At 38.5% G+C, this 16,267-nt stretch overlaps 4 protein-coding genes across 4 annotated transcripts; 2 read left to right on the plus strand and 2 right to left on the minus strand.

Moving 5' to 3' along the window:
- The first annotated feature begins 31 nt into the window (after positions 1 to 31).
- Positions 32 to 3,370, plus strand: LOC106128580 (uncharacterized). The gene is made up of 3 exons (XM_013327042.1): positions 32 to 144; positions 355 to 2,588; positions 2,703 to 3,370. Exons 1-3 carry the CDS (start codon positions 60 to 62, stop codon positions 3,291 to 3,293), a joined length of 2,910 nt encoding a protein of 969 aa, XP_013182496.1. The 5' UTR covers positions 32 to 59; the 3' UTR covers positions 3,294 to 3,370.
- A 139-nt stretch (positions 3,371 to 3,509) lies between these two features.
- On the minus strand, positions 3,510 to 7,221 carry PGAP3 (Per1-like protein PGAP3). Its single transcript, XM_013326570.1, has 7 exons — positions 6,951 to 7,221; positions 6,567 to 6,721; positions 5,592 to 5,750; positions 5,077 to 5,201; positions 4,535 to 4,668; positions 4,007 to 4,214; positions 3,510 to 3,682 (listed from the first exon to the last, which is right to left on the minus strand). Exons 1-7 carry the CDS (start codon positions 7,087 to 7,089, stop codon positions 3,613 to 3,615), a joined length of 990 nt encoding a protein of 329 aa, XP_013182024.1. The 5' UTR covers positions 7,090 to 7,221; the 3' UTR covers positions 3,510 to 3,612.
- A 165-nt stretch (positions 7,222 to 7,386) lies between these two features.
- LOC106128251 (GTP-binding protein 10 homolog) lies at positions 7,387 to 8,723 on the plus strand. Its single transcript, XM_013326553.1, has one exon. It carries the CDS (start codon positions 7,510 to 7,512, stop codon positions 8,665 to 8,667), a length of 1,158 nt encoding a protein of 385 aa, XP_013182007.1. The 5' UTR covers positions 7,387 to 7,509; the 3' UTR covers positions 8,668 to 8,723.
- A 506-nt stretch (positions 8,724 to 9,229) lies between these two features.
- Positions 9,230 to 16,211, minus strand: BTBD9 (BTB (POZ) domain containing 9). Its single transcript, XM_013326927.1, has 15 exons — positions 16,067 to 16,211; positions 15,510 to 15,609; positions 15,090 to 15,253; positions 14,886 to 14,949; positions 14,450 to 14,606; positions 14,139 to 14,238; positions 13,701 to 13,829; positions 13,291 to 13,450; positions 12,759 to 12,981; positions 12,280 to 12,439; positions 11,959 to 12,086; positions 11,444 to 11,683; positions 11,089 to 11,167; positions 10,906 to 11,014; positions 9,230 to 10,800 (listed from the first exon to the last, which is right to left on the minus strand). The coding sequence occupies exons 2-15, from the start codon at positions 15,580 to 15,582 to the stop codon at positions 10,646 to 10,648; spliced, it is 1,941 nt and encodes a 646-aa protein (XP_013182381.1). The 5' UTR covers positions 15,583 to 15,609; positions 16,067 to 16,211; the 3' UTR covers positions 9,230 to 10,645.
- Between the last annotated feature and the right edge of the window lie 56 nt (positions 16,212 to 16,267).

Consider the following 16,267-nt stretch of genomic DNA (forward strand, 5'->3'; position numbering starts at 1 on the left):
GAGGATATTTATATAACTATTATATATTTTCTAATGTTTAGTTGTGATCAGCAGTCAACATGAGCAGAGATAATCAGGGCCCACCATATAAGCAACGTTTTAAAGGATTAGAAAATTTTCTGCGTCGAGTAGCATTCAATTTAGGTAAATACATAACGAACTCATTATTAACATAAGTATTAAGTACTATATAGAAAACAGCTGTAGAGCAAGCGGATCACGGAACACTAAATAGGAACTTTAAACGGACGATAAAAATACTAATGATATACATTAATACTATTACGATCACATAGATAATCGCAATAATAATTATTGTAAATTAAAACTTTAATAATTTAAATAAAATTCCAGGCAATACTCCGTCACAGACAGAAGTTAAAATAATTTCGTGCATTCCAATAGACGTGACAGACTTACAGCAGAAGATAAACTCTCTGGAGAGAGAGCTGCGCGAGGTGAAGGCTAGATCGCCTAGTGCCAACAATAGCAAGAATAATCGCGTCGCCGCCATTGTACAGACCGCGCTCGGGAAACCCAGCATGATGCGCAACAAGTCGCGAGACAAGAAGGCCGAGTGCAAGGTGCCCGTCTCCAACCACGCCTGCAACACTAAACCCAAGCGTGGCTTCAAACGGAAAATTTCTAAACTATTCGTCGTGTCGTCGTATTCCACGGAGGATAACACCGAAATATGCAGATTCGCCTATTCCGATTCGAACATCGCTGATATACCTACATCGATGTGTCCGGCAAAAGTTTCCAAAATAAGCAGCAAAATCTTTCCGAAAAGACTTCAGAAAGCCCTCAAGAAGAAACCCCGGAGGAAGACGCAACTGGTTTATTTCACACAGGCTTTAAACTCGCCTTTCAACAGCTACGATAAGACGTCGGACTTTAGCACGATCAATAGAAACCTCCTCTCCCGCGCCTACATCAACAAGATGATCCGCAAGCAGTACGAGCCGGAGCTGATTGGCGACCGGCTCACCGACACCAGCCAGTTCTCCTCGCCCGTGTGCCGCGACACCGCCCGCAGAGACCTGTCCTATCCTTCCGACATATCATGCTCCTACGGCAAATATGAAAACCTCGACAGGACTTATACCAAAACAAATCATATAAATATTGATGTTACCAATAACTTTCCTATCGATCCCGGGCCCGTTTCTAACCATTCCCATACTGAACGTAATAATTATAACAGATATTATAACTCCGATGATTATGATATATTCCCAGTAAGAGAGAAACCGATTAAACAGAAGAAAGAAGATGTGTTACCAAAACAAATCAAAAGGTTTAGTGCTGATTGCTGGCACAACAACACCAAAGTAAATCTAAGTCCGTTAGTATTCGCTAACGACGGCACTCGACGGTTATACGATTGCGCACGCGTTCCTTATAAAACACGTTACAAAAATGGTCATGAATTTACAATCACCAATATTCAGAAGAAAAAAAATCGAACTCATGTAAGCCAAGAAACGAATTCCAGTGAAGCTAAAATATGTTCTATAGATTATGGAGATATTTATGTGAAACAAAATCCCAGTCCCAAACCTCAACGCATTATTGCAGCAGAGCCCACGTTTAAAAATGCAGAATGTGTGACTGACAATACTAATAGCACGGAATGCCAGACTGTCGAGTCGAAAGGGGTCCAACTTAATATTCCGGACGAAAACAAGGCTGAAGTAGCACTAACTCAAATTAAAACCATATTACAATCTGTTTTGGCCGAGGTGAAGTCAAATATCAAGCAACACAACGTCGTTTCCAGACCTAAAAAAGATGTCGTCGTTCAAAAAGATATGTCGCACAATAACATCAGCTACGGGTCGACTCTGCTCAACAGTTTCAACTACAATCCATCGTACAACATTAATCCTTGCTTAGCAACGTACCCGCGTCAAGTTCCTAACTTCTACTACGCTAATATACAATCTCCTACTGTAAAATGCCTACAGAACTTCCCTCTAATATTTCCGAATATAAAACATCACGACTTCGAATGCCAACATATAGACAACGTTAACGAGGAGCCGAAGCCTGTGCAGTTGAAGCCGGCGATCACCACGGCAACCAACACCGACGGCCCCGCCTACACTTCACCGCCCAAGAGCGAGACCATGAACTTGATAAAAGAAATATACAAATCTATAGCACTAAACGTTAACTATTCCAGTAAAAACACTTCGCACATATCTATCGGCTACCCGAGGAAAGTTGCGCAATCTGAACCGAACACTGTCACCACAAAGGAAATGACGATATTAGAACAACATTCTGGTGAAGAAAAAGAAAATCAATTGGACATACCTGCAATTGTAATGTCGTGCGGCATCGACGAGGACCGAACTCACACCACCTCGACCAGCGAGGTACAAACTGAAGTGAGCAGCGAATCAGAGGGATTTGTCAACGAAGAATCTTTACGAACCATTAACGACGAAGAAGAAGATAAAGTGACATCAGTGGCTCAGGACTATGAAGCTTTTGACAAAAGTGAATCGAAAAATGAAAACGAAACGCGTTCGACCACGGTCGGCACTGAACGCACGCCGGCTGCCGATACAGAAACAGAAGTAAATAGCTTTTATAATTCTATTTATATTACTTTAAGTCAGTATTCAGTACAATTTTCATTAAACAAATGTTTATCTATAACTTACATATAGCAATGCTTTTTCCATTTACAGAAAAAAGTAAAACCGGGATTACTTCAAAAAATGTTTGAAACTGTTAAAATGTTGAAAAAGAAGAGCGTTAGTAACAGAATGCTACCGAGCGGCCGAGGGATGACCGAGGACGCCAACTCCTCGGGCTCCGATACGGACACGCAGACTGTGTACAGCTACAAAACGCACAGGGGCCGAAAACCCACCGGACAGAGTGCCGAGAGACCCGGACAAGCTCTGAGACGAGAATACTTGAAGGACATTATCGAGACGGATAGAGAGAGCGGCTTGAAGATCCAGGAAGGTTCTAGAAGGCAATCGCCCTACATGGAGCAGGAGTACCGGCGCTACTGGGACGAGAAGCTGATGTTCAATGAGAACAAGTCTCCGATACACTTCTCCGAGAAGTCGTACTCGGGCCGCGAGCCGGACGAGGCGCTGTTCTGGCGCGGGTACGAGGCCCGCAGCGCCATGCTGAAGAAGCGGCTCTCGAAGACGTTCCGGGAGCAGTGCCGCGCGCCGCTCCCCGCGCCCAGCGCCCGCGAGAGGACGGGCCTCAAGCTCGAATGGCTCAAGAAGCAGAAATTTAAATCTCCGCCCGAAAACATTTAAACGGTTCAGTTGTAAAAGTAAATTCTTGTGTCACGTGTAAATTTTTATAGTATTTAAAATAAATTAAGCATACTTTATTAACTCTGAGCTTAATTATTTCAGTCGGACGAATAAATTATCCAATAAGTTACCATAACCCTAAGTAAAAGTGTAAAAACCATAAGAATAATTAGAAGTTATAATGAAATAAATGGTATATTAAATAAAATACATCGGTACACATAGAGTAGGTTTTAATATAAGTATAACAAAATGAATTAACATCTATTAGCGACTAGGAGAGGATGGTTACAGTTAAGTTTAAGACATCACAATAATGTTATGCCGTCTTGAAGTCCGGCTTGGTGTCCTCGCCGCGCCGCGTGTACTGCAGGTCGTCTATCACAAACCTGGCAGAGAACACAACACTCTCAGGAACATCAACATTAAGTAAAAGAACGCTACCATTGATAAACTCTTTTGTAATGAATCAAACAATGGAATGTGGATATCGTCTCGATTAGATGTTCATCTATAAACTACAATTTAAGTGAAATTGCGCTAGTATCACTCTTGCAATGTTCTTTTTTTGCCTCTCTCATGCTGCATAAAGCCTATTATTGCTTTTTGTTTGATTATAATTTATGAATAGTCATTTAACATCACTTTACTCTTTCTTCTACCTCGCGTCTTTTAGCAAATTGTAACAAAATCGTCTGGTAAAGAATGCTGACCTGTAGAATAAGAACGGCAGGGGCACCGTGGCGAGGTGCCAGAGCGCGTGCGCGTCCCAGACGTAGAAGTATGGCGGGAAGTCGAGCAGCTCGAGGCTGAGCGCGGCAGCCGACACCAGCACGAAGGCCACCACCCGCCACGCGTACCTCCGCCCCGACACCCACTGCGCCACCCCCCAACACAACCATATCGCCGACCCCGACACGCCTGCGCACCACACCAACACACTATCACCACGTCTCAGAACCTAGCTGTATTACATTTTAAACGGACGAGATGACGCACAGAAAGTGGAAATATTCTCTGTCCTGTTGATAAAAGTAGGCAACACAACTGCAATTTTGGACGTCTATGGGCTGTGGTCGCTTCGCCATTATGACGAAGTCTGGTGGGGACTTGGAGGTTTGCCACCATTTAATATAAAAAAATCTCATAGTTTGCTCCGACTGTGCATCTCGTCTGCTCAATAAGTGTTAGAAAGGAACACCATATAAATTAAATTTGATATTCTCGTTAATATAATTTACCAAAGAACAAGTTGAGCATCATGTTGTAGTGATAGTCAACGCGTGCTGTGTACAGGTAGACGAGGTGCTGCGCGAACACCAGCGCCGACAGCACCACGATACTCGTCGTCAGCGTCCTCCGCTTCTTGAACACCCTGACAATATTGCATTCACTATAGTAAAACATCTCGTTAAAACAAAACACTTGTACTTTACTAATATTGTATTTTGTTTGGATGGATGTATGTTTATTCGAAGGTATCTGTAAAATGGCTGTATGGATCTCGATGAAATTTGGTATAGATGTAGAACATAGTCCTGTAAAACACGTAGACAAGACATATATTTTTAATAGAGCGCGAACGGACTCGCGGGCGACAGATAGTAAGAAATAAAATTTGCAATTATAATAAATTCAATAAAGATCCGAAGAAGAGTCAATTTTCTTAGGAAAGTCATAAATACCGGTCCTAATAATGAGTACGATTAAATGTCTAACATTTTGATAGTCATTAAAATAATAAAAGTGTCATGTTAGGTGTTAGGTAGTGCATTTTGCTGACCTGATGACAGCTGCAATGTACATGATCATGACCATAGAGAGCGCGCACGCGTAGTCCATGAATTCTGTAAATGGGCAGTCCCTCATGTGGAATAATGTGGACCAGGCCCACGCGTTCATACACACCTGCATACATCACATAAAGAATTTAAATGTCTTAACCAGAAAGCTTATATTATGACATTTTAAGTTGTTTGGTAACTGTAAAAAAACTGTAAAAAGAGGTGCGTCAAATGGAAGCTATACCGCTTATAGTCTGACGAGTGTGCGTTCCAGAGGCCTACCTTTTTTTTCCCTTCCCACCCTTTTCTTGTAATATAATGTTCTTGTGATAGAAAAAAAAAGATAATTACAGAATTTTCCTAAATGTTTTTTTTTCAATTATTCTATTTTAAGTGCTAATATTAAAATTCAAACATTGATGCTGAGTCAATCAAAAACCTAGTACATATTAAAATGGTAAATATTGTCCTATTAATTCTGTGCTAATATCTGTACATTAGTAAAAATACTGACCACAGCAAACAAATGCCAGAAAAGAACCATATTGTCCACATGATCTAGAGGAAACTTCTTCATGTACACCATATGCATGCGGACGTGCGCCGCCAGATTCAGGAAAGACGCGAGAGTGGATCCTGGCTCTTGCATCCCGAACAACCTTTCAAATGGCCACTGCAAATAAATTAATAATAGATACACAATCATACCATAGTCCAGATTCTGGCTTGTTGCAGACATTAAAGTACGAAGTTTAATTAGCTTAATAATTTCTTTTAGACACCTAGCAGTAGTAATTAAGTTTTTTTTAACCTCATAGAGTGAATCTGTTTGGCTGCCTGGAATGTATTTTTTATTACAAGCTATATTTTACCATTTTAAATCATAGCAGATTATTGAAACAATTTATTAATATTGTTTATCCATCATAAGCTTGGAGCTAAGGCTTTGTATCACAAAAACATTGTACGGGAATCAAACCTAGGTCCAAGATGTGATCAGTTCCGTATCCAAAAATATAATGCTATTGACACTACAATAATAATGTTAATATACTACTATTATAATAATAAAAGCACCATTTGTAGAAATGACAATTTGAATCCAATTACAGATAAACACTTTTTAACGACTGCCTCTCTACGAAATCTACAAAATGGTTAACCATACCGGGTACTATGAGCTATCTAGCAGTAAGAAAAGAGTCAAGAAAGATGCCTCATACCAGAGTTTGAGTAGGCAGATATCAGCCACCACCTGCCCTTTAAGTGAGAAAAATATACAAATAAACATCAAATATAAATTAATAAAAAGCAAAATAATTAAAAACTAACAGAATTTATCAATAACCTATCGCCGATACATTAAGGCAAGTTTACATTGCTACAAGGCTATATTAGAAAAATAAAATATACATCTATATACTGTGAGGGTAAATTTTTGCTAAAATTATACTAAATAAATTTATTTTTAATTTATAAGAAAAAATACCTTGCCGTGAAACTTTGGTATATCATAGCCCCGCTGCTCAAATCCTTTCACAGTTCTCCACATGCATTTATACCGACATTCATCCAAGCAGTTCCATCCAAATAGTGAGTTGGATTTAAGATTTTTTGCCGCCATTGCAGTGAATTGCTTCACATCTAAAAGATATAAACCATTACTACTTGAATTAAAATCTATAATATATTTTCTAAGTCAAGTTTCCAGCCTTTATTTACACACTGAATAAGATTCCAATGAGACAAACATTTTAAGACAAAAAATTAAATAGTTCTTCTAACAAAACTACCAAAAATATTAATTATTAATCAATAAACTAGTAAATATCTAGAAATACGTATATGTTACAGCTTAAAATATAATTTTCACCTTTAGTACAATCAGATTGTACACAAGTCTTCACACATTTCTGATAAAACGGGGATCGATCGCCATCGCTTGCCGATAAATATGAGACCTCATAAAATAAAATTAAAACAACAACGCACTTATAAGTAAGCGATTGCATTTTAACTAAATTGTGGGTATTTTTAATAACTTAACTGTTATTGCCTTGCGCGGTTTTATTTTACATCAATACTACAAACATTATCTTCTTATCTTATCACACAATCACAAACGCTTTCATTCATTTCATCTGTCATTTTACTTTTATTTTTTAATTTTATGACCTGGTAACATAGACCTTTAGGTCATATCTTATTTGTCTATCATTTTACATGAAAAGCGTAGAAAGATTAAAGATTACTGTAATTAAATTAAACAATTTAGGATGGTGCGTATGACGTTGTACGATAAGGGCTAAAAATTATTTATACTCTGCATTTTAAGGTTTCGAATAAAAAGTCAATATGACAATGACAAATGATATCATTAAGAAATGTTTTCAAGATTTAAATAAAAATATAAAAAGTAACCTATATGAACTATGGTTTTTATAACTAAAATTTGTTACGCAGTTAAAGAAATAAAAATACCGCGCAAATATTTACGTAGTAGGTTTATAGATTCCGTCAGACTACATGTAAAAGGTGGGACCGGTGGTACCGGGCTTCCTAAGTTCGGAGGTCTCGGTGGTCAAGGAGGATGCGTATACTGCGTAGGAAGCGAAAATGCCAATCTCAGACAAATGTCAAAGTATCGTGCTAAGACAATCAGCGCTGGTCACGGTGAAGATAGCCGAAAAACTAAGATAGTAGGTAACCCAGGTTCTGACATTAAACTAGAAGTACCGCTCGGTGTTACAGTTTACAGAGAAGATGGTAAAGTCTTAGGTGCCATAGACAAAGAAGGCGATACAGTCATAGTGGCTAGGGGAGGTCCTGGAGGAAAACCAGACAACAACTTCTTAGGGCACTTTGGTCAGATTCATCACATCCGTTTAGACCTTAAATTGATCGCAGACATAGGCCTTGTCGGTTTTCCGAATGCAGGCAAGAGTTCTCTACTCAAAGCTATTTCTAGAGCTAAACCACGGATAGCAAACTATCCTTTTACAACAATAAAACCAAATAAGGGTATAATCCAGTATGAGGACCTCAGGCAAATTTCAATGGCGGATCTGCCAGGTTTAATAGAAGGGGCACATATTAATATTGGTTTAGGACATAAGTTCTTAAAACATGTAGAAAGAACAAAATTGTTGCTATTCATTGCTGATGTTGAAGGCTTCAGATTGAGTCCAAATCATACAATGAGAACATGTTTAGAAACAGTTCTATTGCTGAACAAGGAGTTGGAACTATATGATCCGGAATTACTGAATAAACCAGCTATTTTAGCCATTAACAAAATGGATTTGAATGGTGCAGAAGAAATTTTTGGAGAAGTAAAAGAATCACTTACAAATATACATAATATTATTGACAAAATGCCTGAGGAAATACGTCCAGAAAATATAATTTCATTTGAAGATATAATTGGTATATCTGCATTGAAGGGAAGTTCTGTAGAAGAACTGAAACAGCTGCTCAGGAAGAGACTAGATGACTTAGCAGAAGAAAGTAATCCAGATATAATTGAACCTAGTAGATTGTTGAAGAAAAACAGAGCCATTGTCAGAGAGAGAGGGCCACAAATCACATGATATGCTACGAAATTTGAAAGTAAATAATTGTAAATATAATATTAGCAATTGTTCAGTTTTTTTTTTAATAAGCTTGTGTTTTATATTCTGGCAACTAAAAATTATCTATTGGTCAATTTCTTAAGTTACATTTAAGGACTCTATTTCATTATAAAATGCTGATAAGCAAAGAACAAACTCATGTAAGTATTTTCATATATAAAAAAAATAAAACACGCAATTTATACAATTAAAACTTTATTAAAATTCGATTAACATTGCAATTATAAACTAAAAACAATCACAACTACAAACTTGTATTACAAATTGTCTCCTCCCTGTCGCAGAGACAAGCCTTTCTTTATCACAGCAATCAATGTTCACTACTCTTATGCACATAACAATTTACACAAAAGTCACTACAATATAATTACATATATTCACTTTAAAAAATATTTTTATTTAGTGCATCCTGGTAATGGAGTTATGCAAAATTTTTTAAAGCCAAAGTTCATCCAGAGAATATATAAATTTATACATACTTATATATTATTATTTTTGGAACATGCATCATTGTATTTTTACTTATAAAATAAACCTAATCTACATAAATATAAGATCTATATCATATCGAACATAAAATTAAAATTTATAATCTCTGCTTCTCCATCCCAATATTCAAAACATTGTATGCCCTGAATTATATGATATGGAAATCCATAAACAATATTGGTTTATTCTCACTGACCTTTATACATGGACAGGCTGTAAGCTGTGGTATTTTGTGCCTATTTGATTTTCAACATTTTAGCGCTAACTAGTTGTATATTTATTTGTCAGTAACATCAAATTGCATGTTTAAGACGCAATGAAAATTGCCAAGCAACAACCTGTTCATAGATCAGTGAATATGTAATTGTATGATTTAACGTCTTATCAAATACATACATTATTTAACATAAATTAAACTTATAACCTAAATATTATAACAATCAAATAATTAGGCCACACACAATTACAAGTTTCAAATGAAAGTTTCTATGAAAATATTGCTTAGCTTAATAAAGCTTACAACATATGCTGTGAATCTAGATAAACAAAATCTACCAAAACTACAACGGAATCATACTGATTTGACAAATTGAAATATACTGTAGAACATCATTGAGAAATAAAATTTTCTAGGCCTGTGTGGATTTACTTACTCAGTGCAGTTAATCATTAAGACAATACTCAAGACCTTGTATAAAACATCCACACCGATTAAGTCAATATTAAATTATTGACTGGCAGTACGAGTTTGAATTTAATGTTTATAACTTTAAAATAAATATTTTAAAATTTCAGGCAAACTACGTTACATTCCAGAAATCAGAATAATAGGCATTTAAAAAGTATGGCTGTTTTATTTTAGAAGATGTATACAAATAAGTTTACGAATTACAATGTAATCCGTCAACAAAGTGGAAATCTCTAGAAAAATAATTTAAAACATCAAAGCGAGACTAGAAGGTACAGACTACACACTAAATAACTTAAAAAAAAGATGTCGTTGCGATAAAAATTAAACTTAATCCTATTTTATGTTCACACAACAAAAATGACAAAACAAGACTTTTTCAAATATACACACAAATAGTGATTTTTAAGGTTACAAGCAACAAATATATTTTAAGTTGTTTGAACACAAGAGACATTTCTATTAAAAAATAATACTTACCTATGTATTTTAAATATTCTTTTTATATTCGCACATTCAATGGAACTGTAATTTATTGTAAAATTTCGCTTTCGTAAATATTTCAGTCATGTCGATACAAAAAAAATCGGCATTTAATTCGTAACCACATCTGAAAAAAAGAGATTTTTATAATCACATACACTTAGTCACATTATCCAGATTGGTGACTGACATACTATGACGGAGGACCATTTCCTGGTGTCATGAGTGTGTCATAGCGTGTCAGACGCAGTGGCAGTGCGCGCGGCGAGCGCTGTCTCACTCGTCGTAAGTCTCGGCGGCCTCCTTGGCAGTCTCTGCGGGAGGCACGCTGCGCCGCGAGCCCCTCGACCCCGCCGAGCTGGTGGAGCCCGCGGACTCCGCAGACCCGGTGGGGGACGCCGCCCTCACGCGCTCCGGGCTCACGCTGCTGCCTGTGGTACATAGTTAAAGTCATAAAACATTATGTGACAATACGTAAGTCTCACAAATACGTGGAAGTCCTTAGTGTAGGTTTCTTATAGTAGTTGTGTACTGACCGGCACGAGCAGGCAGGGCGCGGTCGGAGCGAGGCTTCTTGCCGTTGGCGGCCTCCTCACGCGGCTCTTCCACCTGCGCCGGACACTCCAGGTGCACCAGGTGGAACACCTGCATACAACATCATCAGTTATAGCGTATTGTGTTATCGCGGTTTGTCCATTTACATCTGGAAGATGATTCACCTCATTGACAGAGTTGTGAGTGCCGACAATACGGATGACGGAGACTGGCCGCGGACTGAAGTAGATCACCTGCCACGACCTGCAATATTACATTATAAATTAGAACAGTTTTTATATCATACCGAGGCAAACGAGAAAGCGCCCATCTGAATACACCGAAAGAGCGAAACGACCACTGTCCATACACATCGACAATAGCCGATGCGACGCTAATCTTTAATGGATGGAGGGGAGCATGTATAAAAGAGGATATTTCCTCTTCTTATACATCCCTTCTTCCCTTAAATCCATTTTCTTTGTACATCGTTTCCTGATAAGATATGTGTGTGTGTGTGCGGCTGTGTGTAGGTGTGACCTGCAGTGGTCGCGCGTGCGGTCGGCGACCATGTCCCAGTGCCAGTAGTTGACGGAGGTCTCGACGTAGTAGGAGTAGTGGCGGTAATCGCAGTCCCACAGCAGCAGGCGCAAGGAGGAGAGCATGTAGGGCTGCGCGAGCTGCACCACGATGGCGCCGGAGCCGAGCTGGTGGCAGGTGTAGCCCTGCTCCCAGTCGTAGTGCTCCGTGTCGCCGTTCAGCAGCGCGTTGCGGCATCGGCTGCGCACAACCAAACATTGTCACACATCACAACATCGGAGATGAGCACATTCTGTTAGATGTAGGTGGATTTTTTGCCAGTGACTTTTTTGTTAATTGTACTTTAAAAATATTAGTGTTTTACAAATTCTCATAAACAGCGGTTTGGTATGGTCTGCAAAAACGGGACTATGTAGTCTTCGCTGGGGACACGGTGACAGACTAACAGGCTGAAAGCGAGAGTATCCCGAGAGAGTAGTGGGGAGGTATGGTGAGGTCAGTTGTCCGGTGGATACCTGATGCCCTCGATGACGACAGCGGCGAGGTCGACAGTGGCGACGTTGTGCGTGGGGCGCACCAGCCCGTTGCAGAGCGGCGGCACGCGCGCAGTGTACAGCGCCTCCAGCGACACCGCGTGGAACACCTAACAACGTAGTTAATAGTTTTCTTTTACTTCGCACGGATGTAGTCGAGGGCGACACCTGGTTATCTAGTTACCTTATCATTCAAATGAATATTGACTGACGTCATATCTCATAAGTAGAAATAAGAATGGGAGAAGAATGGAAAATAATAAAATGTTTGTATACCTGAAATTCGACAAAACATATCTTAACCTTATTAACAGTGTTGCTAGTGCCGACTATCTTGATGTACTGGACGACCCTGGCCTCGAAGTACAGGTTCTGCCAGGATCGGCAGAAGTAGTTGCTGTGGTCGATCACCCGCACCCAGTCCTGCTGGTCCACCGACACCTCGATGTAGTACGCGTACGACCTGCGCATGCGCCTGCACACTTCATCACAATGACCTTTACACATACACTAACATACAAACACTACGCCCTAAAGGAGTAAGCAGATATTATGTACTTCAATTTTATTAATCACTAGTGTTTTTACAACACTGTTCTCGAGCTTCAATCGCAAAAAAATTCACCATGAAAATGATGAAAATATATATATATATATAGCTTAAAACTTACTTTAGTAAGTAAAGATTTTGGAAAATATTTTTTCAGATATTTCGTGCTTGCTAAAACCTCACATTTAAATGACATAGGTAGTAGAGTAGACAGGTAGATGCGTGTTGTGACCTGTGGTCGCGGTCCCAGAGCAGCAGCCGCAGATGGTTGAGGATGGTGGGCGTGGCGAGGCGCACGGTGATGCCGGGGTTGTCGGCCGCCTCGCTGATGGTGTGTCGCGTGTAGCCGCGCTCCATGTCGTAGTTGTCCACGTCTCCGTCCAGCAGCGCCGACCTCATGTCGCCCGACACCACGCGCGCGCCGCGCTTCGCCGTCGCCACGTTCTCCTCCGGCACTGCACAACCCTCTCATAACATACCATACGTGATAAAAGGTATATCCACAACGCCTCAATGGATCTTCGTGAGATTTAACATAGATGCAAATATAGTGTGGCACACAGAGGCCAATAATTAAGCTTTTTCTTAATTCCGCACGACTGGAGTCGCGCGCGACAGCTAGTATTGCAATAAAAATTGTGTCATTTTCTAGCACCTCAGTATTTTAGTTCTAATTGTGTTGAATGTTTAACGAAACGTGTAGCCACATAACATAAGTAGCGATGTTCGCGTGATAACAATAAGACATTGTATGTATATCTGACATAGGAAGCCGCGATGCGGCAGGTCGGTGCTCTTGGTCTGCGTCTTGTCGTGGATGGCGTCCAGCAACATGTCGGGAGTGACGAGCGCCACCGGCCGCACCGCCGTCAGCAGCTCCTCCAGCGACATCAGCGTCAGACGCACGCACTTCAGGATCTTCTCCTGTCGCAACACAACACTTATTGTACTCCCCTCTCTAACGTTCAACACGGGAAGGAAATGCATAAGAAGAATGAAAGTACAAAAATAACCCCTTATCTGTCTATTAACAATATTGTTAAAAAAGGTAAGCATTGCATCTACAATGTTCGAATTTATTGCTAGAAATTATTTTAAAAAAAATTGTGCAGTTTGCCTATGGTGAAAAGAAATCAGATTGAGATTGAAAAGAAATATATTTAAGTATACTCACAACTTGCATCATGCCACTGTCTGACTTGACCCATTGCTGGTTGGCGGTGAACCAGTTGCAGACCGCCTTAAATATGTCCACCTCGGGCGCGAAGAACGAGTCGCGCTCCAGTAGACCTTGCAGCGCTTCCTGCACCACAATACACTAATATAAATAACTAGGTAAAAAAAAAATAGTAGCCTATGTGTGCTTTCAAACTATCTTCGCCATCTATGCCAAATTTCAGCAAGATCCATGGACAGATTCTTGAGATACCTTCTAATAAACATTCTCATTCACATTGATAATATTGGTAAAAAGCAAGATTTTCACATACTCTTCTCTAGATCTATCCTAAAATATACAATGTAAAGGGTCTTAAAGAAAAGATATCCAAAGCATCAGACTATAATAACACCATACTGTTCATACAACATTCCATACATCTCTGCTACTTACAACAGACAGCTGTAGAAAGGAGTCATGCTGCAACACCTCAGTGGCGTTCCTGTCCAGGAAGTTGTAGCAGTAGTCCATCAGAGCCTCCAATCCATACAGTCTATAAAAAATTAAAAAGTTTGACACACCCAAATGCTAAATACTTTTTTCTGTCACTGCTCCTCTCACAGCCTCTTACAGCCATAAAAGTAACATAAAAACCTTCCATAATAATTAGTAAAACTTTTTAAACGAAATTGGTAGTTCCCGAGTTCAATGTGTACAAACAAACAAACTCTTCAAATAATAAGATAGACTATTGCAGTATAGACCTGGCGGCGTCGAGTACTGCACAGACATTCCTGAGCGCGAGCACCTGTCGCAGATAGTCTGAGATAGCAGACTCCAGCTCCTGGAAGTTGAACTGGTGCGCCAAACCCAGCATATCCAGCACTGTGTCCTCACGCAGCAGCGACAGCCCCATGTGCCCTGACACAGTTACACTCACCATTTATTGTGTGATAAAACGTCAAAAGTTTAATCTTAATTCTTGATGTACTTAGAAATCTACAATTTTAAAAGGAAATTGATACTAAACATTAAAATAAAATCAATTATTAATAGTTTAAATCAATCAAATATTCCTCACAAAAGTGTTATTTGTGTGGGTCTTTTTGCCTACAAGTAAACTTTCAAGAGAATTGTTGAATTATTTAACATCTATTTGTCAATTGTAATGTTTTTATTTAATAAGAACAAACTACTTACCGGAATAAACATATCGTAACAATGCTTTAAAGGCCTGGAGAGGTGCTTGCAGTTCTACTTCAGCCTGAGACAATATTTTGTTTTAATTACATACATATTTTGGATACTAGCTACATCTAGTGTTGAATGATAAGCCAATACACTTTTATACCAGTATATAGTAATTTAAACTATTCCTAAGAATATTTATAAATGTTATTTCACCTGGTTGGCTTCTCTCATGCCTCCATACAGCAGAGCTCTGAAGTAATCACTGCTGGCCGCAAGGATCACCTTGTGGGCAGGGATCCTCTGACCCTCTACTATCAGAGTCACATCTGAGTACTCTGAGGATAGGCACAGAGACCCAATATGCTCCGACAGATGGCCTAATAGTGAAGAAAATAAAATGTAAAACACTCTTAGTTACTTAACTTTTATTTTTTGTTTTTCATTTTTATTGTTTATTTTGTCTGCCTCATGCCAATTCAAACACATGATAAATAAATAAAGGATAGTATTAAATTGATTTATAATATTGTATTGGTTTGATTAATTATTTATTTCAAAAAGTATGTAAACAACATAATTGTTTTACAAATAGTTAAATTAAATTTTACTTTATTTTAAAGAAAAAAAGCATACTTATATGTTCAATATCTCCAACCCTGGTGCTGGGGGAGTTGTTCACCGTCATATACTGATGTTGGCTGCTCATCTTTTACTTCCAGCATCGAATGCAGGTCTTCATGTAAAGTTTCAATTTAGACAATGTGACAATCTTATATTTTTGGCAAAAAGTAAAAGAATGCTAATAGTGTAATAATTTATATGACACAACAAAGGTTTATAGGTTTGTAAATAGAAAATATTATAGGATCTTGTAAAGGAAACTCTAAATGTTACTTGGTCTAGATAATAAACTTATACTTTTCATTTAAAACTTCTTAAGTAATTTCGTAATTCTGATTGTTTCTACGACGATTTGAAATTGTTCAATAGGTACATAATGTGACACGTAAAAAGAAATATTTTGCAAATCTTACTATAAAACAATAAGAATAATAAATGATTACTTCTAGACTTATCGAGGAGTATACCGGGTATATATGACGAAAGATTTGTGGTCTCTTTATTATTCGTGTAAATATTAATGCGCAATGACAAAACTTTACAACATCAATATCAAACAATCCACGTACCTGAATATGTGAAATTGATGAAGTGGTATTAGAAATTCAAAGGATAACAATTTACACTGTAACAATAACAAACACAAGTTTATTTTAAAGAATTATAAATAAACACTTGAAAAGGTAAGCAATATCCTTTGAACTGACATTTACATTTGACATTTTGTATTTTTACTGTGTGTTCATTTTAATTTATCAGCTATAGATAGA

The sequence above is a fragment of the Papilio xuthus genome, unplaced genomic scaffold, assembly GCF_000836235.2.
Source record: "Papilio xuthus unplaced genomic scaffold, Pxut_1.1 DF828780.1, whole genome shotgun sequence".
NCBI lineage: Eukaryota > Metazoa > Arthropoda > Insecta > Lepidoptera > Papilionidae > Papilio > Papilio xuthus.